Here is an 18158-nt window from a genome sequence, read left to right as displayed (position 1 = left end):
GCGACCCACCACCGTGCCGCCGGCTGATCCCTCCATCTTCGCAGCATCCAGGAGTACCGCCTGTCGGGGTGGCTGGCGCAGCAGGAGGACATCCACCGCATCGTCCTGTACCAAACCGACTGCACCCTGACGCCGTGGACCGTGCGCTGCATCCGTCAAGCCGACTGCATCCTCATCGTAGGGTTGGGCGACCAAGAGCCGGCACTGGGAGAGGTGAGGTGGAGGGCAAGCGGTGGTGGGACAACACCGCGCCGGGTGGCTGATGGCTTCTACAGCTGGAGCAGATGCTGGAGAACACGGCGGTGCGTGCGCTGAAGCAGTTGGTCCTCCTACACCGCGAGGATGGTCCCAGCCCATCCCGCACCGTTGAGTGGCTCAACATGCGCAGCTGGTGCTCGGGCCACCTCCACATCAGGTGTCCCCGTCGCGTCTTCTCCCGCCGTAGTCCCACCAAACTGGTACGTGTGTCTTTCTGGGTGACCTTGGTGGCCCACCACCGTCCTCGTCACCCATCGTCCGTCCTGTCCACAGCGGGAGATGTATGAGAAGGTGTTTGAGAAGAGCGCCGACCGGCACAGCGACTTCTCCCGGTTGGCGCGGGTCCTCACCGGCAACACCATCGCCCTTGTCCTGGGTGGCGGCGGAGCCAGGTGGGTGCCATGCTGTGGCAGGATGCGTCCCGGCACGGTGGGGCTCCCGCTGTCGCCCATCCTCCTCTTTATTTTCTCCGTCCACCCAGGGGTTGCTCCCACATCGGGGTGATCAAGGCGATGGAGGAGTCGGGGATCCCCATTGACATGGTGGGTGGCACCTCCATCGGCGCCTTCATCGGGGCGCTCTACGCCGAGGAGCGCAGCGCCGTCCGCACCAAGCAGCGGGCGCGCGAGTGGGCCAAGGTGGGTGCCGTGGCAGGTCCTCCACCCCAGCGAAGGCCCTCCCTGCCTGTGGCCAGCCCTGCCCAGGGTGTTCCTAAACCACCTCCGTCCTCCTCCACCTCCGTCCTCCTCCACCTCCGTCCTCCTCCACCTCCGTCCTCCTCCACCTCCGTCCTCCTCCACCTCCGTCCTCCTCCACCTCCGTCCTTCTCCACCTCCGTCCTCCTCGCCACCTTATTCATACTCCTCCTCTTCCTCCAGTGCATGAATTCAGTGTTCGAGACTGTCCTGGACCTCACCTACCCCATCACCTCCATGTTTTCGGGTTCAGCCTTCAACGCCAGCATCAACAAGGTTTTCCAGGACAAGCAGATTGAGGTGCGTCACACAGACGTCCCCCAGGGCTGCACCCACCCATGGTGGGGGGGGGGGGGTGTCCGACCAGCTCCCCACCCACCCACCAACGTTCCCACAGCGTCACCCGCCCCATCTTGTCCCCGCAGGACCTGTGGCTGCCCTACTTCAACGTCACAACCGACATCACGGCCTCGGCCATGCGGGTGCACACGGATGGTAAGAGCTCCCCCGGGGAGCCGGGGAAGCTCTCCGGTGCCACCACATGCCCCCCCTTGTGGGTACCCTCCTCACTGGCACCCCAAAACGGTGTCGCTGCCCCACGGGGGAAGGGTTGCCACGTGCCAAGGGCAGGATGCCTCCTGGCATGGCAAGGAAAGGGCTTGGGGGGCTCATGGTGAGCCCGGGCAGTGGTGGCTTCCCAGAGCCACCCAGTGCTGGTGACCCCACCAGGCTCAGCTCCCCATGGGGGTCTGGCTGTGCCCCACATCCTCAGTGGGGTTGGGGGCAGAATCGGGGTGCAGAGCCACATCCTGACCCTCCCCCTGAGCATGCATGTCACCTCTAACATCTGCTCACCACTAACCCCAGTAACCCACACTCACGGCATGTGGAGCACGGGGACGCGGTGGCACTGGTGGGGATGACGTCGCGGCGGTGGTGGGGATGACGTCGCGGCGGTGGTGGGGACGTCGCGGTGGTGGGGACGTCGTGGTGGCTGCCCCTCCTCCTTGCCTGGTGTCGGAGCTCACCTGGGACATTGAGCCGTCCATGGGGGCGCACGCGGCGGCTCGTAAGCGGCCTGGCTCTCGCTCTGCCTGCTCTTCTGGCCTCTAACGCCCACTAATCCCCGCTCACCACCCCTAACCCTCCGGCGAGCATCTCGCCCGTCCATCCGTCCCCACCCTGGCATGGCCGAGGTGCTTTCCCTTGGTCTTGGGGCCGCCAATGTCCCGCTGGCACGTGCCAACATCCTCGGTCACCTACGGCCGGGTCCTCGGGCATATCCCGTCACCCCCACCCCCCCCGTGGCCGTGACCGTGTCCTCTCCCTCCGGCAGGCAGCCTTTGGCGCTACGTCCGAGCCAGTGCATCTTATACCCCCTACCTGCCTCCGCTCTGCGACCCCAAGGACAGCCACTGGCTCGTGGACGGCTGCTATGTTAACAATGTCCCAGGTCAGCATCTCGCTCGCTGGGGCCACCGGCCTCCCAAAATAAAACACGCCCCCCTCCCACCCCACCAAAAACCACGTCCCATCCCAAGTTGAGCCACCTGGGATTTGCGAATGGCCGGTCAGGGCGCACGACGGGTTCCTCTGCCACCTGTGGGTGCCCGACGGGCACCCGTGGGGTGCAGACGTCCCCAGGCAGGGGCGAGGGGCAGCCCCCCCGGGGCGGGTCTCGGGCAGGCCATGCTCATTGCGTTTGTTCCCGCCGGCGCAGGCTCGCTCTGGCGGTACGTGCGAGCCAGCATGACCCTTTCTGGGTACCTACCGCCACTCTGCGACCCCAAGGACGGCAACTTACTGATGGACGGTGGTTACATCAACAACCTGCCAGGCAAGTAGCAGCTCAACGCCGTCACCGTCACCGCCCAACCGGGGGCGGCAGCCAACGCGGCGCCGGGTCTGGCCCCAGGGGCGGTGGCAGGCAGTTGGGTGGGGGCTGCATGGCCACCACGAGACGGGTCCTCAATGGATGGCGACGCTGAGGTTGGATTTAGGACATCTTGCTTGGTTTTCCGTCTTCATGGTGTCTTTGTTGTTGGGGCATCTTCATCCTCTTTCACACGCAAAAAGGGCTCAGCCATCTTGCATCATGTCTTGGTGTCCTCAGTACCAGGCGGCTTCTGAGGGCATCTTCATATTTCTTCCTATGCAAGATGCGTCCCTTCATCCTGCATCATCTCTTGGTGCCTTTAGTGTTGGGCATCCTCTCAGGGCATCTTCATCCTCCTTCATGTGCAAAAAAAGTCACAGTCTTGTGTCTCTTGGTGTCATCAGCACCAGGTGGCTTCCCAGATCATTCTTCTTCCCATACAAAACATACCTCTCCATCCTGCCTCATCCTCTCTGGGTGTCCTCAGCACTGGGAGCCCTCCTAGAGCATCTCCATGCTCCCTATGTACCAACCACCTTCCTCCATCTGCATCGTCCTCTCCTGGTTTCCTCAGCACTGGGTGTTCTGCCAGGGCAGCTCTGTCCTCCTGCAGGTACAGACCACCTCCCTCCATCCCACACCACCTTTTGGTGTCCTCAGCATCGAGTCCTGGGACATCTTCAAGCTTCGTCCTATGTAAGCCACCTTTGTCCATCTCACGTCATCCCTTCTTGTTGTTCTAAGCTCCAGGTGCCTCCGTTGGGCCTCTCCGTCCTCCTCCACCTACAAGACACCTCCATCTGTCTTGTAGCAGCTCGTGGTGTCTTTGACACCAGGTGCCCTCCATGCTTTTTCACAGGCATGCCACCTCCCTCTGTCTCACACCATCGCTCGGTGGCCCTGGCTGCCTTCCTGGGGCACCTTCACGCGCAACCCGCCTTCATCCATCCCCCCTTATCTTCTCCTGGTGGCCTCAGCACCGGACCGTCTCGTGGAGTATCTCCGTCCTCGTTTGTGTGCGACCCACCTCCTGTCATCTCAAACTGCCTCTTGGTGTCTCTGACACGAGGTGCCCTCCCCGCTCCTTCCCACGCACAGCACCTCCCGCCCTTTCAAACCATCTCTTGATGCCTCGTACCCTCCCCAGAACATCGCTGTGCTCCTTCCCGTGCAAGCCACCTCCCTCCGTGCTGTGTCATCGCCTGGTGTCCGTGGCACCGGCTGCTCTCCCAGGCCTCCTCCGTCCTTCTTCCCGTGCAAGCCACCTCCCTCCGTGCTGCACCGCACTGCGGTGTCTTTGATACTGGGTGGCCTCCTACGGCCTCTTCATCTCCCCTCATGTACAAGCCACCTTCCTCCGTCGTGCACCGTATCTTCATGTCCTCAGTGCCAGGCGCCCTCCTGGAGCATCGCCATCCCCTTTTACATGCAAACCGCCTTCCTCCATCCCGCATCATCTCTTGATGTTTCAGCGCCAGGCGCCCTCCTGGAGCATCGCCATCCTCCGCCGTGTCAAGCCATCTCCATCCACCTCACATCATCTCCTGGTGTCCTCACCAGTGGTGGGTAGGAGGGTTCCTCCTGGGGCATCTCCATGCTCCTTCACATCCCACCACAGCTGCTGCAACTTGCCTGTGCCCTCCCATCGCCCCGGCACCGCTCTGCTCCCCACCAGCGTGTCCTGCTGCTGGGCTCCTGCCCCCAGCTCCAGCACCCATGGGACACTGCTTGTCCCACCCACAAGCCCCAGCATGGCTTTGCCATCCAGCCTGGGCTTGGGGACGATCCCTCGCCCCCATTTCCCGGCGCCACCTCTTCTCACCACGGGTTCAGACGGGGGGAAACGGTGACGCTGCCGACCCAGCTTCTTCCTTCCCCGCCCCGCAGCCGACATCGCCCGCAACATGGGTGCCAAGACGGTGATCGCCATCGACGTGGGGAGCCAGGATGAGACAGACCTGTGCAACTATGGGGACAGCCTGTCTGGCTGGTGGCTCCTCTGGAAACGTCTCAATCCCTGGGCTGAAAAAGTCAAGGTGAGGGACCGGTGGGACACGAGGACGCTGGTGAGATGGGGCGGGCAGGGTGCTGAGCACCTTGTCCTCGCAGGTGCCCGACATGGCAGAGATCCAGTCCCGCCTGGCCTACGTGTCGTGTGTGCGGCAGCTGGAGGTGGTAAAGTCCAGCTCGTACTGCGAGTACATCCGCCCCCCCATCGACTGCTTCAAGACCATGGATTTCGGCAAGTTCGACGAGATCTACGTGAGTTGGGGGATGGAGAGGCTGGTGAGGTGGCCTGGACCTTCGGTTAGGGTGCCTCTGGCCGTCAGTGGCGTGCCCCAATCCATTGATTTGGGTTCTCCAGCCACCAGGTGGGGTGTCCTGGCCACTAATGCGGAGCCCCAGATGTGGGCTGGGGTGCCGTTGCCATCCGTTGGGTGTCCAGGGTATGAATGGGGGGTAATGGCCATCCAGTAGGGTCACCTAGAAATTAATTGGGTGTCCCAGCCATCATTTGGGGGTGCTCTGGTCCATCGGTTGGGGTGTCCTGACCATTGATGGGGTGCCCTGGCCATCAGTTGGGTGCTTGGGTGCTTAAGCCATCATTCAGGTGCCCCAGACATTAACAGATTGACTGGACCATCATCTGGGGGTGCTTGAGCCATCATCTGGGGTGCTTGGGCCACCAGTTGCTGTGTCCTGGCCATTATTTGGGGTGCGTGGGCCATCGTTCTGGGTAGCCAGGTCATCATTTCAGGCTCCCTGACCATCAGTTGGGCTGCCTGGGCCATTGGTCGGGGTACCCAAGCCTTTGGTTGGGTGCCTCAGCCATCAGTGGGGTACTCTTGGCCATCATTTGGGGTGTCCTGACGAGGCTGAGCATCCCAGTCATCATTTGGGGTATCCTGGCCATCAGCTGGGTGCCCCAGCCGTCAATCAGGTGTCCTGGGCCGTCGGTTAGGATGTCCTACCTATGAGTTGGCTCCCTGGGCTGTCATTTGGGGTGCCCCAGGCCATTTTTTGGGGTGCCCAGGCCACTGATGGTCTACAGCCGCTCTCCCTGCAGGATGTGGGGTACCAGCACGGCAAGGTGGTCTTCGATGGCTGGAGCCGGGGTGACATCATTGAGAAGATGGTGAAGGACCGGCGTTCGGCTGACTTCTATGAGAGCAAACGCATGGACGTGAGCAGCGGGTGGCACCGGGGGCTGTGGGGGGTGGTGGCTGCCCTGGGACCCACCCCAGGGCATCCTGGGACGGGCCACCCTCGCCCTGGCACCCTGATGGTTTTTTGTTTCCCCTGGCCCCGGAGCCATCTTCAGGGAGCAGCAGCTGGCCTGTCCCTTGTCCCCTCTGCATTTCCAATGTCCTTCTAGTCCTCCTGGTGCAGCTTGTCCCCCCTAGTGTCCTTCTGTCCCTCACCGGCATCTTCCTGTGGCCCTCCAGCCTGCTTCATCCCCCTGTCCCCTTGGTCCATCCTCCTGTGCCCTTGGTATCCTCCCGTCCCCTTCTTGGTCCATCCTCACATGGTTTGGTCCATCTCGTTTCCCCCACCATCCCCGTGTCCCCTCCTCGGCCCATCCTCTTGTCCCCTTGGTCCGTCTCCTTTCCCCACTACCCTGGTCCATCCTCCTGTCCCCTTCTTGGTGTGTCCTCATGTGGCTTGGTCCATCCTCGTGTCCCCTTAGTCCATCTCCTGTCCCTCACTGGCATCACCCTGTCCTCTTCTTGGTCCATGTTCTGTCCCTCTCCCCATCATCCTTTTGTCCCCTTGGTCCGGCTCCTTTCCCCACTACCCTGGTCCATCCTCCTGTCCTTTCCTTGGTCCATCCTCTGTCCCCTCTTCGGTCCAGCCTTGTGTGCCTTTTGGCCATCTCCTGTCTCCCCCAGCATCCTCGTGTCCCATCCTTGGTCCATCCCTGTGTCCCCTCCTTGATCTATCCTTGTGTCCCCTTGGTCCATCTCCTGTCCCTCACTGGCATCCTCCTGACCTCTTCCTGAGGCATCTCCTAGCCCCCTCCCCATCTCCCCATCATCTTTTTGTCCCCTTGGTCCATCTCCTGTCTCCCCCAGCATCCTCGTGTCCCCTCCTTGGTCCATCCTAGTGTCCCCCTCCTTGGTCCATCTCCTGTCCCTCCCTGGCATCCTCCTGTCCTCTCCTTGGCGCATCTCCTGTCCCCCTCCCCATCATCCTTTTGTCCCCTTAGTCCATCTCCTGTCTCCACCAGCATCCTCGTGTCCCCAGCTTGGCTAATCCTTCTGTGTCCCATCCCCCCCCCCCCCCCATCCTTGTCCCCTCCTTGGTCCATCTCCTGTCCCATCCTGTCCCCCTGGTCCATCTCCTGTCACCCCGGTCTCCTTTTGTCCCCCTCTCTGTGTCCCCTTCTGTCCTTACCCATCTCACACCCCTCCTCCTGCCTCCCTCCATCCTCACCCCCCCTCACCCATGGCGGGGGGCTGCTCGGGGGGCCCCCCTATTTCCTCCCGTAGGTGCTCACATGCCCCAGCGCCGGCTTCACCGACCTGGCGGAGATCGTGTCCCGCATCGAGCCCGCCAAGCCATACTTGTCTGACGGATACGCGGACGGTGAGCTGGGGGGGCGGTCCTGGGGTGTGGGGCCGGATCTGGGTCCAGGGCCTGAGCCTGCCCCCCATCTTGCTCCCCCAGAGGAGTCCGACTACCTCACCGAGTACGAGGACGAGGGGCTGGAGCCAGCGCAGGGCGAGGAGGATGCGTTCGCCCCTTCCGAGTGGGCCAGCGCCAGCACCTTGGATGCTGTGAGTGCCCCCCCACCACGGAGACCCTCCAAAATGAGGAGCCCCTGGATTTGGGAGCCCCTGAGGGTGCCCTGCCGCTGTGCACGGGGGTGTATGGCCATAGAGACCCTCCAAAATGGGCTGGAGCCCGTGGGTGCTGCACCGTGTCCCCGTCCCAGTGACCCCCATGTGTCCCCCAGCTCCCTGCGGGCTCGGGGACAGCCTGGAGCCCGTGGGTGCTGCACCGTGTCCCCGTCCCAGTGACCCCCACGTGTCCCCCAGCTCCCTGCGGGCTCGGGGACAGCCTGGAGCCCGTGGGTGCTGCACCGTGTCCCCGTCCCAGTGACCCCCACGTGTCCCCCAGCTCCCTGCGGGCTTGGGGACAGCCTGGAGCCCGTGGGTGCTGCACCGTGTCCCCGTCCCAGTGACCCCCCACGTGTCCCCCAGCTCCCTGTGGGCTCGGGGACAGCCTGGAGCCCGTGGGTGCTGCACCGTGTCCCTGTCCCAGTGACCCCCACGTGTCCCCCAGCTCCCTGTGGGCTCGGGGACAGCCTGGAGCCCGTGGGTGCTGCACCGTGTCCCCGTCCCAGTGACCCCCACGTGTCCCCCAGCTCCCTGTGGGCTCGGGGACAGCCTGGAGCCCGTGGGTGCTGCACCGTGTCCCCGTCCCAGTGACCCCCACGTGTCCCCCAGCTCCCTGTGGGCTCGGGGACAGCCTGGAGCCCGTGGGTGCTGCACCGTGTCCCCGTCCCAGTGACCCCCATGTGTCCCCCAGCTCCCTGTGGGCTCGGGGACAGCCTGGAGCCCGTGGGTGCTGCACCGTGTCCCCGTCCCAGTGACCCCCACGTGTCCCCCAGCTCCCTGTGGGCTCGGGGACAGCCTGGAGCCCGTGGGTGCTGCACCGTGTCCCCGTCCCAGTGACCCCCACGTGTCCCCCAGCTCCCTGCGGGCTCGGGGACAGCCTGGAGCCCGTGGGTGCTGCACCGTGTCCCCGTCCCAGTGACCCCCATGTGTCCCCCAGCTCCCTGCGGGCTCGGGGACAGCCTGGAGCCCGTGGGTGCTGCACCGTGTCCCCATCCCAGTGTCCCCAACGTGTCCCCCAGCTCCCTGCGGGCTCGGGGACAGCCTGGAGCCCGTCGGTGCTGCACCGTGTCCCCATCCCAGTGTCCCCAACGTGTCCCATCTCTCCCCAGGAGGAGGAGAAGAGCCTGCGGCACCGCCCGAGCCCAGCGCGGGACCCCTCCGCACCCCACCCCTGACCCCCAAATGCTACCGAAGGAGCCCAAGAGCCGGCACTACCTCCGTACCCGGGGGTGTCCCCCCACCAAACCCCCCCCACACCTTTATGTGGCCGCTTCCCCGGGTGGGGCTCGGCCCCCCACGGCACTTTTCCACTCATCCCGCCTTGTCCCCATCGCCACCCCCAAGCCGGGGGGAGGTGGGGGGGCGCTCCAGGGACCCCCATTTTTCCCCACTCCTGCACTGTTGCACTGGCCCAAATCCCCCCTCCAAGGCCCGGCCGTGTCCCGCTAGGGAGGAGGGGAAGTGACTGCTGTATATTTTCATTTTTCTTTTCTTTGTTTTTTTTTTTTTTAATTATTATTATTATTATTTAAAACAAACCCAGCTATTTTCTTTTTAAACTTATTATGCTTTAAAATTAACCCGGCAGTGCTCCTCCTGTGCCGATAACGGCTGGGGGCTGGCACGGGGGCGACGCACCCGGCTCCGGCGTGACACTAGCGGCCGCCCGCCCGGCGCAGCAAAAGCCATGGCGCCGTGTTTCTGGCACCCCGACACCCCGCAGTGGCACCCACGGGTGCTAGTCGGGTGCGTGGACCCGCTGGTGCAGGAGGAGGTTGGAACTGCGGCTGTAGCGGCGGCCGCAGCGGGCGCAGGGGAAGGGGCGCTCGCCGGCGTGCGCCCGCCGGTGCCGCAGCAAGGCCGAGCGATGCCGGAAGCCGCGGTGACACTGGGGACACCGGTGGGGACGCTCGCCCGTGTGCCGCCAGCCGTGCTCCACCAGGCTGGCTCGCTGGGCGAAGCGCTGCCCGCACCGCCCGCAGGCGTGGGGCCGGGCGCCGGCGTGGCCCCGGCGGTGCCGCAGGAGGTTGGCGCGGTCGGCGAAAGCCCGCGGGCACTCGGGGCAGGCGTGGGGCCGCTGGCCGGTGTGGGCGCTGCGGCGGTGCCGGGCCAAGTAGGCGCTTTGGGTGTAGGCGCGGGGGCAGTCGGGGCAGCGGTGCGGGCGCTCGCCGGTGTGCACCAGCTGGTGCCGCAGCAGCGTGGCGCTGAGGGCGAAGGCTTTGCCGCATTCGCCGCAGGGGAACGGGCGCTCGCCGGTGTGTGCCAGGCGGTGCCGGGCCAGGTGAGCCCGCTGGCGGAAGCGGCGCCCGCAGTCGCCGCAGGCGTGGGGTCGCTCGCCGGTGTGGGTCTGAGCGTGCCGGGCCAGCGTGGAGCGGAGGGCGAAGGCTTTGCCGCATTGCGGGCACGGATGCGGGCGCGCCGCACCGTGGGTGCCCTGGCGGTGTTGGGCAAGGTGGGCGCTCTGCCGGAAGCGCTGCCCGCACTCGCCGCAGGCAAAGGGGCGCTCGCCCGTGTGCGCCCGTTGGTGCACCAGCAACCCCGCGCTGCCGGCAAAGGCTTTGCCGCACTCGGCACAAGCGAAGGGGCGCTCGCCCGTGTGCCCTCGCCGGTGCGTGGCCAGCGCTGCCCGGTCGCAGAAGCCGCGGCCGCACTCGGCGCAGGAGAACGGGCGCTCGGCTCCGTGCAGCGCCTGGTGCCGCGTCAGCGCGGCGCTCGCCCCGAACCGCTTCCCGCACGCCCCGCACCGAAAGGGACGGGCCCCCGCTGCCACGGCCTTGACGCTGGCCTCACCGTCCTCCTCGTGCCGGTGCTGCGGGGCCGATCCGGTGCTGCTGGTGGCTGCCGTGTCCTGGCATCCTGCCCCCAAACTGGTGCTGGTGGTGGCTGCCTCGTTGCGGCAGCCCAGAATTGGTTTGGAGCTGCCGGTGTCTGCCCGGTCGTGGCACGCCGGCATCGGTTTGGCGCTGTCGGCTTCCTCTTCATCCTGGCATCGTGGCCCCGAATTGGCACTGCCGGCATCAGCCCCGTCCCAACACCGCAGCATTGTTTTGGTGCTGCCGGAGCCTGCCCTGTCCTGGCTGCCTGGTGTCAGTCTGGCACCGGTGGCGTCTGGCAAGCGTTGGCACGGTGGCATCAAATTAGCGGTGCCGGTGTCACCGCCGTCCTGACACGCTGGTGTCAATTCGGCACTGCCAGCGGCTGTCCCGGCCTGGCCTTGGGGCCACAAACCAGTGCTGATGGTGTCCAGCCCGACCTGGTGTCCTGGTGCGGGTTCGGTGCTGCCGGTGCCCTCCTGGCTCCCGTCCCGGTGCCCCGCTGCGGGTTCGGTGCTGCCGGTGCCCTCCTGGCTCCCATCCTGGCGCCCGGGTGCGGTTTCGGTGCTGCCGGTGCCCTCCTGGCTCCCGTCCCGGCGCCCCGGTGCGGTTTCGGTGCTGCTGGTGCCCTCCTGGCTCCCGTCCCGGCGCCCCGGTGCGGGTTCGGTGCTGCCGGTGCCCTCCTGGCTCCCATCCTGGCGCCCGGGTGCGGTTTCAGTGCTGCTGGTGCCCTCCTGGCTCCCATCCTGGCGCCCGGGTGCGGTTTCAGTGCTGCTGGTGCCCTCCTGGCTCCCGTCCCGGTGCCCCGGTGCGGTTTCGGTGCTGCCAGTGTCCATCCTGTCCTGGTGCCCCGGTGCGGTTTCGGTGCTGCCGGTGTCCTTCTGGCTCCTTCCTGCAGCATGGGGCGGGGGTGAGCCGGCAGCACCCAAGGGGCTCACCCTGGGGTGGCGGTGTCCCCACCAACAGGTACCGGGGACACCCCAGGGTCAGCGGGACACCGGTGACGGGTGCTGAGCCCAGCTGGCACCGGGGTCACCGGTATCACCGGTGATGGGGACAGATCCCCCGGGGCAGCCCAGTGCCCCGGTCCTGATGGGTCCCACTCCTCGGTGCCTTTCCCAGTCCCGGTCTGCTCCCCCAGTACTGCTCTTCTGTCTCCCCAGTACCAGCCCAGTACACCCATCCCCCTGCCGGTAACTGGGCCCCACAGCCCGGTACAGCCCTCTCCTCCCCGGTATTTCCTGCCCCCCCCACCCCCGCTCCCTGGTACGGGGTCCTCCCGCACCAGCTCCCCCCACTCCCCAGTACCTCGTGCCCCCCCCCACCAGCTCCACCCCAGTACCGGCTCCCCGGTGCCAGTATCCCCCAATCCCTGCTTCTCCGGTACCAACACCTGACCCAGGTGACCCTTCGATCCCCGCCCCGGGTGTCCCCCCGTACCGACGCCCCCCCCCGGGACCGACCCCCACCCCGGCGTCCCCACGTACCGACGCCCCCCCCCCGGTACCGACCCCCGCCCCGGCGTCCCCCCGTACCGACGCCCCCCCCCCGGTACCGACCCCCGCCCCGGTGTCCCCACGTACCGACGCCACCCCCCCGGTACCGACCCCCGCCCCGGCGTCCCCCCGTACCGACGCCCCCCCCGGGACCGACCCCCGCCCCGGTGTCCCCCCGTACCGACGCCCCCCGGTACCGATCCCCGCCCCGGTGTCCCCCCGTACCGACGCGCCCCCCCGGGACCGACCCCCGCCCCGGTGTCCCCCCGTACCGACGCCCCCCGGTACCGATCCCCGCCCCGGTGTCCCCCCGTACCGACGCGCCCCCCCGGGACCGACCCCCGCCCCGGTGTCCCCCCGTACCGACGCCCCCCGGTACCGATCCCCGCCCCGGTGTCCCCACGTACCGACGCCCCCCCCCCCGGTACCGACCCCCGCCCCGGTGTCCCCCCGGTCCCGGCGGGGCTGCGCTCGGCCCCGCCCCCTCGGCGGCTCCGCTCCGGTCGTGGCGGCGTCACCTGGCGGCCGCGGGACGCGCTGCACCGCGGCGACCCCACGGCGGGGGGCGGGAACACGCGTGGGGACCCCTGCGGGGACGGGGGAGGCGGCTCTGGGGACACGAATGGGGACGGGACGGGCGGGGGGGGGGGGTTGTGAGAGGATGGGGACTGGGGTGGGGGGACGGACACCCGTGGGGACACCCGGCACGGCCACGGCACAGCTGTCACCGTGACGGGACAGCCGGCATCACTGCGGGACACCCGGCACCGCCACGGCACAACTGTCACCGTGACAGGACACCCGGCACTGCCACTGGACACCCAGCACCACCATGGCACAGCTGTCACCGTGACGGGACAGCTGGCATCACTGCGGGACACCCGGCACCGCCACGGCACAACTGTCACTGTGACGGGACAGCCAGCACCACCACGGGACACCCGGCACCACCACGGCACAACTGTCACCATGACGGGACACCCGGCACCACCATGGGACATTTGGCAGTGACATGGGACACCCGGAACTACCATGGGACACCCAGTACAGCCATGGGACTCTCGGTACAGCCATGGCACACCCAGTACAGCCATGGAACACCCATCACAACCACGGCACACCCAGTAATGCCATGGCACACCAGGCAATGCCACGGGACACCTGGCACAACCATGGGACACCCGGCACAGCCATGGGCCTCCCAGTACAGCCATGGCACACCCAGTACAGCCATGGAACACCCATCACAACCACGGCACACCCAGTAATGCCATGGCACACCAGGCAATGCCACGGGACACCTGGCACAACCATGGGACTCCCGGCACAGCCATGGGACTCCCAGTACAGCCATGGAACACCCATCACAACCACGGCACACCCAGCAATGCCACGGGACACCTGGCACAACCATGGGACTCCCAGTACAGCCACGGGACTCCCAGTACAGCCATGGAACACCCATCACAACCACGGCACACCCGGCAATGCCACGGGACACCTGGCACAACCATGGGACTCCCAGTACAGCCATGGAACACCCATCACAACCACGGCACACCCAGCAATGCCACGGGACACCCGGCAATGCCACGGGACACCTGGCACAACCATGGGACTCCCAGTACAGCCATGGAACACCCATCACAACCACGGCACACCCAGCAATGCCACGGGACACCCGGCAATGCCACGGGACACCTGGCACAACCATGGGCCTCCCAGTACAGCCATGGAACACCCATCACAACCACGGCACACCCAGCAATGCCACGGGACACCTGGCACAACCATGGCACACCCAGTACAGCCACGGGACACTGGCCGGAGCCACGGCACAGCCGGTACCACCACAGGCGACCCAGCCCTCCCACGGGACTCCCGTCACCACGATGGCACACCCGGCTCCGCCACAGCCCCACGGCCGCCCCCCGGCATCGGGTGCCGGCTGCCACCGGGTGTGATAAGGCGGGCGCCGCGGGTGGCCGGGAGCCGTGGCCGGGGCTGGCGGGTGCTGATAACACCCGGCTATTCCTGTGCGGCCGGAGCGGTGTGGGGACAGGCGCCCGCCTCGGGGGCACCCGGCTCACCCGTGGGTGCTGTGACGGGCGCAGGTGCGCCCTGGGGTGGGCTGACGCCGGGGAAGTGCTGGGCGTGGGGACACCCCGAGCACAGGGACACCCCAACCATGGGGACACCCCGAACATTGCCATGGGTGCACCCCAGGCATGGGGACACCCTGAGCATTGTCATGGGGACACCCCAACCATGGGGACACCTCAAACATTGCCATGGGTGCACCCCGGGCGTGGGGACACCCTGAGCGTGGGGACACCCCAAACATTGCCATGGGTGCACCCTGAGGATGGGGACACCCAGCCCTTGCTCTCCCCAAGTCCCCCACATGCCACCCAACACACACACCCCCCCCCCCCCCCCCCCCCCCAAACCAGGCAGCACCCTTGGGCCCCCGCCCAGGCCTTCCTGCACCCAGACCCCAGGGACACTGGGGTCTTTGCCAGCACCCGTTAGGGACTGTCACTGGTGGTGCCACTCCAGGCAAGCCTTGGGGTGCAGGGAGGGAGTCGCTGGGTGCTCGGGGGCCCCTTCGAGGCCCATCCCCGGGGTAAGGGTGCATCCGGCACCCCCCCACCCCCCACCCCCCCCCCCCCACTTCCCGCAGGCTTTATCAGTGGGGACACCCGCTGAGGACACTGGGGACAGCTCTTCGGCACTGTGGGGACAATGTACGGCAACGTCAAGTCCAGCGAAGCCGGGCAGGGGCAAACGTGGGTGCCAGGACCCAGCGGCGGGGAAGGTAGGAGGCACCCTGGGGTGCTGGGTGGGGTGGGTGCTAGCCCAGAAGGCCCGCTGTCCCTAAGGCACACCCCATGTCAATTTTGGGGTGTCACAGCGCTGGGGGAATCCCCTGTCCCTGTCCCCAGTGCCCAAGTGGGGTCCCCAGGATGGGTGGTGGCACCCAAAGGGGTTCCCTATCCCCCCAGGATGGACTGTGGCACCAGGGAGGGATCCCCATCTCCATCCCCAGTGCCCAACAGGGGTCCCTGGGGCAAGTGGTGGCTCCTAGAAGGGGATCCCCAGTCCCCAGTGCCCGAGTGGGGTCCCCAGGGAGGGTGGTGGCACCCAAGGGGACCCCCCATCTCCATCCCTGGCCCCTGAGGGGTGTTCCCAGGGTGGGCAGTGGCACTGAGAGGGATCCCCATCTCTGTGTCTTGTGTCCAAGGGGGTCCCTGGGGCAGTTGGTGACCCCCAGGGGGGGTCTCTCCCATCCCAGTATCCAAGGAGGGCGTCCCCAGGGCAGATGGTGGTACCGAAGGGGACCCCCATTTCCATCCTCGGTGCCCAAGGGTGATCCCTGGGGAGGTCAGAGACACCTGGGGGGGGATCCCCCACCCCTGGTGCCCAGTGTGGGGGTCCCCAGGGAAGGGGCACTGAGGGGAATGGCCCACCCTCATGCTGGGAGTCCCCAGGCATTATGGTGGCAGTGGAGGGGGGAATCCCCCCACAAGTGCTGTCATCACTGACCCCTCCCCAGCCCACGGCAACCTGTGCCCCACAGAAGAGAACGTCTACGAGCCCCTGGACCCCGCCATCGCCGTGCCGAGCGAGAAGCACGTGTCGGACCCCCCAGGTACGGCACGGGCGAGGGCAAGAGCATCGCCGGCAGGACAAAACCACGCTGCGATTAACGCCGGTGCCACCCGGCTCTGCCCAAACCGGGAGCCGGTCGTCACTCACCCACCCTCCCCAGCATCAGGGTGCTGCTCCAGGGAGAAGCTGGTGCTGGTGGGCGCCGCGGCCCTGGGGGTCTCAGTGCTGATGAACGTGCTCTTCCTCACCATCGGCTTGCGGCACAGTGAGTAGCGGGGCTCTGCAGGACTCGGGGGAGCCCCCTTCCACCCGGGGACATGCTGCCGGGGCTGCTGTGGGGGGCAGAGTTAGGGTTATCGAGGGTGTTGCGGGGGGGGGGGTCTTCACGGGCGAGCTGAGTGCTCAGCACCCCTCAACACCACCCCTGCCACGGCAACAGCCCCGGGACACCCTGTGCCCTGCGGTGACGGGGTGATGCGTGTGTGTGTCCCCCCATTCCCCCCCACAGTTGCAGCCCTGACGGCAGCGCTGGAGGCAGAGAAGGCGAAGGAGCTGCCGAACATGGGTGCGTGTCCGCGCCGCGTGTCCCCGTCCCTTCCCTTTCCGCAGCGACACCCACGGACGCGTCCCCAATCCTCGCGTTTCCCCGATCCCCGTGTGCCTCTCCCTGGTTCACCGGGGACTTCCTCGCAGCCTCCCGGTCCTTCCTGCTGTACAACGAAGACCACCGCAAATGCGTGGAGGCCAGCGGGCGACAGCTGACGGCGACAGCGTGCCAGCCCGACGCGGCGGCACAACGGTTCCGGTGGTTACACGGGGGGCGGCTACAGGGCTGGGGGAGCCAGCACTGCGTTACGGCAACCCGCGGGCAAAACCTGGCCCTCGTGAGGCTGGAGCCGTGCCGGAACGACAGCGCGCTGCAACGCTGGGAGTGCCACGACGGGGGGCTGTTGGCGCTCGCCGGCTACAATCTCTATTTCAATTATGGCAACAACCATCAGCGTACGGTGATGCTCTACACCGGGGACCGCGAGTGGAGCCGCTGGGTCGTCTACGGGAGCAAGGATGATATCTGTTCCCGCTCCTGTCAGTCCCAGCACTTTTATCCCAAACGTTTAGGGCTTTGACTAACCCTTCGCTGGCTGAAGGTCAGCCCTAACCTGGCATGGATACAGCTTAAGCTAAACTTAAATCGCAACAGGGCCCTAAACCTGATCTAACCCTACCTTTCGGGTGAATTAGGTGACTTAACCTAACCCTAACCGAGCCCAAAACTTAATGGGCTCCTAACCCTGGCACAGACTTAATCCTAAATATATTCAGTTTAACCTAATCCTAAGTGAGATCAAAACTCAGTGGGGTCTTAACCTAGCTCAAACGCTAAATATATGTGACCTTACCTAACCCTAAACTAGCCCAAACCCCAGTAATCCTAACCTAGCCCTAACTCTAAATATAAAGGACCTAAATTAATCCTAAACTAGCCCTAATCCCAGTGGGACCCTAATCCTAACACAGCCATAGCCCTACACGTCTAGGACTTAAGCTAAACCTAATTTAGCCCCAAACTTCAGCACGGTCCTAACCCCAACCCAGTTGTAACCCTGAACATGCAGGAGTCAAGCTAAATCCAAACCCTAATGAGACCCTAACCCAGTTATAACCCTAAATATATAAGATTTAACCTAATCCTGACCCAATCTAAACGCCAATGGGACCCCAAGCCGGTCCTAATCCTAAATCTATAGGATTTAAGCCAAACCCCAGCTGCGCTCTAACCCTATCCCAGCCGTAACGCTAAGCCAGCAAGGATGCTCGGCAGCTCCCACAGCCAGAGTCGCGTCTCCGACCAGGATCGTCCCCAGTTTATGGGGTCTCACAGCCCCAGCTGGGTGGTGACCCCCCTCTTTTCTGTGTGTCCGTCCCCGTCCCCCCCCAGGCTGTCCCTCTTGCTTCAAAGGCTGGACCTATTTTAGGAACTCCTGCTATTTCTACTCCAAGACACCGAGCTCCTGGGAGGACGCCCAGCGCTTCTGCTCGGTCCTGGGCACGCAGCTCCTGGAGGTGGACGGCCCTGAGGAGAAGGTGAGGGGGCACGGACCCAGGAAGGGGGGTATTGAGGGGGGATGTGGCATCAGGTCCTACCTGCCACCAGGGCCTGCTGTCCCCGAGAGCGGGCAAGGGGTCATGGGGGGCTCTGCCTTGGGGCGACGTTGCCTTTTCCCCCCCTTAGAATTACATCCAGACCATGCTGCAAAGCTCCTCCTGGCTCGGCATCAGGATGAGGAGGAGGAGGGCACCTGGAAGCGAGCAAACGGGACTATCCTGCCGCGGGAAAGCAGGTACGGGGACAAGGAAACGGGGGGCTTTGGGATACAGGGGGGGTCAGCCCTAAGCCGGGGTGATCCCCACCCTCCTCTTCGTCGCAGCTCGTGGCACAGGAATGAGCCCAACGGCGGACACCAGGAGAACTGCGCGGCGGTGAGGGAGGACGGCGAGTGGTACGACTTCCCCTGCACCAGTCAGCTCCCCTGGGTGTGCGAGGGACTCGCCTGAGCGTGCAAAGG

At 65.6% G+C, this 18158-nt stretch overlaps 3 protein-coding genes across 19 annotated transcripts in view; 2 read left to right on the top strand and 1 right to left on the bottom strand.

Moving 5' to 3' along the window:
- The window catches only part of PNPLA6 (patatin like domain 6, lysophospholipase), a 22216-nt gene extending 13028 nt beyond the window's left edge, over positions 1-9188 (top strand). For 4 of the 13 annotated variants that reach the window (XM_075076025.1, XM_075076023.1, XM_075076032.1 and 1 more), the window contains 14 exons: positions 45-213; positions 276-458; positions 532-650; positions 740-896; positions 1137-1253; positions 1379-1448; positions 2290-2406; positions 2674-2790; positions 4717-4865; positions 4939-5091; positions 5897-6013; positions 7320-7416; positions 7498-7607; positions 8780-9188. In XM_075076025.1, the coding sequence (XP_074932126.1) occupies positions 45-213; positions 276-458; positions 532-650; positions 740-896; positions 1137-1253; positions 1379-1448; positions 2290-2406; positions 2674-2790; positions 4717-4865; positions 4939-5091; positions 5897-6013; positions 7320-7416; positions 7498-7607; positions 8780-8845 (1741 nt within the window). In that variant the 3' untranslated portion in view covers positions 8846-9188. Of the gene's footprint in view, positions 1-44; positions 214-275; positions 459-531; positions 651-739; positions 897-1136; positions 1254-1350; positions 1449-2289; positions 2407-2673; positions 2791-4716; positions 4866-4938; positions 5092-5896; positions 6014-7319; positions 7417-7497; positions 7608-8779 lie in introns of those variants that run through there. The other 9 variants (XM_075076029.1, XM_075076026.1, XM_075076024.1 and 6 more) reach the window with 8 other exon arrangements.
- Positions 9185-17839, bottom strand: LOC142048816 (uncharacterized). Of its 2 annotated transcripts, none has more exons than XM_075076047.1 (2): positions 17737-17839; positions 9185-11375 (listed from the first exon to the last, which is right to left on the bottom strand). In XM_075076047.1, the coding sequence occupies exon 2, from the start codon at positions 11317-11319 to the stop codon at positions 9409-9411; it is 1911 nt and encodes a 636-aa protein (XP_074932148.1). In that variant the 5' UTR covers positions 11320-11375; positions 17737-17839; the 3' UTR covers positions 9185-9408. The 2 variants fall into 2 exon arrangements, with proteins under 2 accessions (XP_074932148.1, XP_074932147.1); XM_075076046.1 differs by lacking the exon at positions 17737-17839 and adding an exon at positions 15739-15812.
- Positions 14657-18158, top strand: LOC142048821 (uncharacterized). Of its 4 annotated transcripts, none has more exons than XM_075076068.1 (8): positions 14658-14797; positions 15560-15631; positions 15752-15856; positions 16100-16156; positions 16285-16677; positions 17531-17676; positions 17825-17933; positions 18021-18158. In XM_075076068.1, the coding sequence occupies exons 1-8, from the start codon at positions 14725-14727 to the stop codon at positions 18074-18076; spliced, it is 1011 nt and encodes a 336-aa protein (XP_074932169.1). In that variant the 5' UTR covers positions 14658-14724; the 3' UTR covers positions 18077-18158. The 4 variants fall into 4 exon arrangements, with proteins under 4 accessions (XP_074932166.1, XP_074932169.1, XP_074932167.1 ...); XM_075076067.1 differs by having other exon boundaries at positions 14660-14797; positions 15536-15631; XM_075076065.1 differs by having other exon boundaries at positions 14657-14797; positions 15536-15856.

Source organism: Phalacrocorax aristotelis, chromosome 28 (genome assembly GCF_949628215.1).
Source record: "Phalacrocorax aristotelis chromosome 28, bGulAri2.1, whole genome shotgun sequence".
In the NCBI taxonomy this organism is placed as follows: domain Eukaryota; kingdom Metazoa; phylum Chordata; class Aves; order Suliformes; family Phalacrocoracidae; genus Phalacrocorax; species Phalacrocorax aristotelis.
The sequence above is the reverse complement of the archived record's forward strand: the minus strand, read 5'-3'. Positions and strand labels throughout refer to the sequence as shown.

Coding starts and splice junctions, on each gene's coding strand:
- LOC142048821 (XM_075076065.1), top strand. CDS start 14,725: ATGTACGGCAACGTCAAGTCCAGCGAAGCCGGGCAGGGGCAAACGTGG. Junction 14,798..15,535: donor AGGACCCAGCGGCGGGGAAG/GTAGGAGGCACC, acceptor ACCCCTCCCCAG/CCCACGGCAACCTGTGCCCC. Junction 16,157..16,284: donor GAAGGAGCTGCCGAACATGG/GTGCGTGTCCGC, acceptor ACTTCCTCGCAG/CCTCCCGGTCCTTCCTGCTG.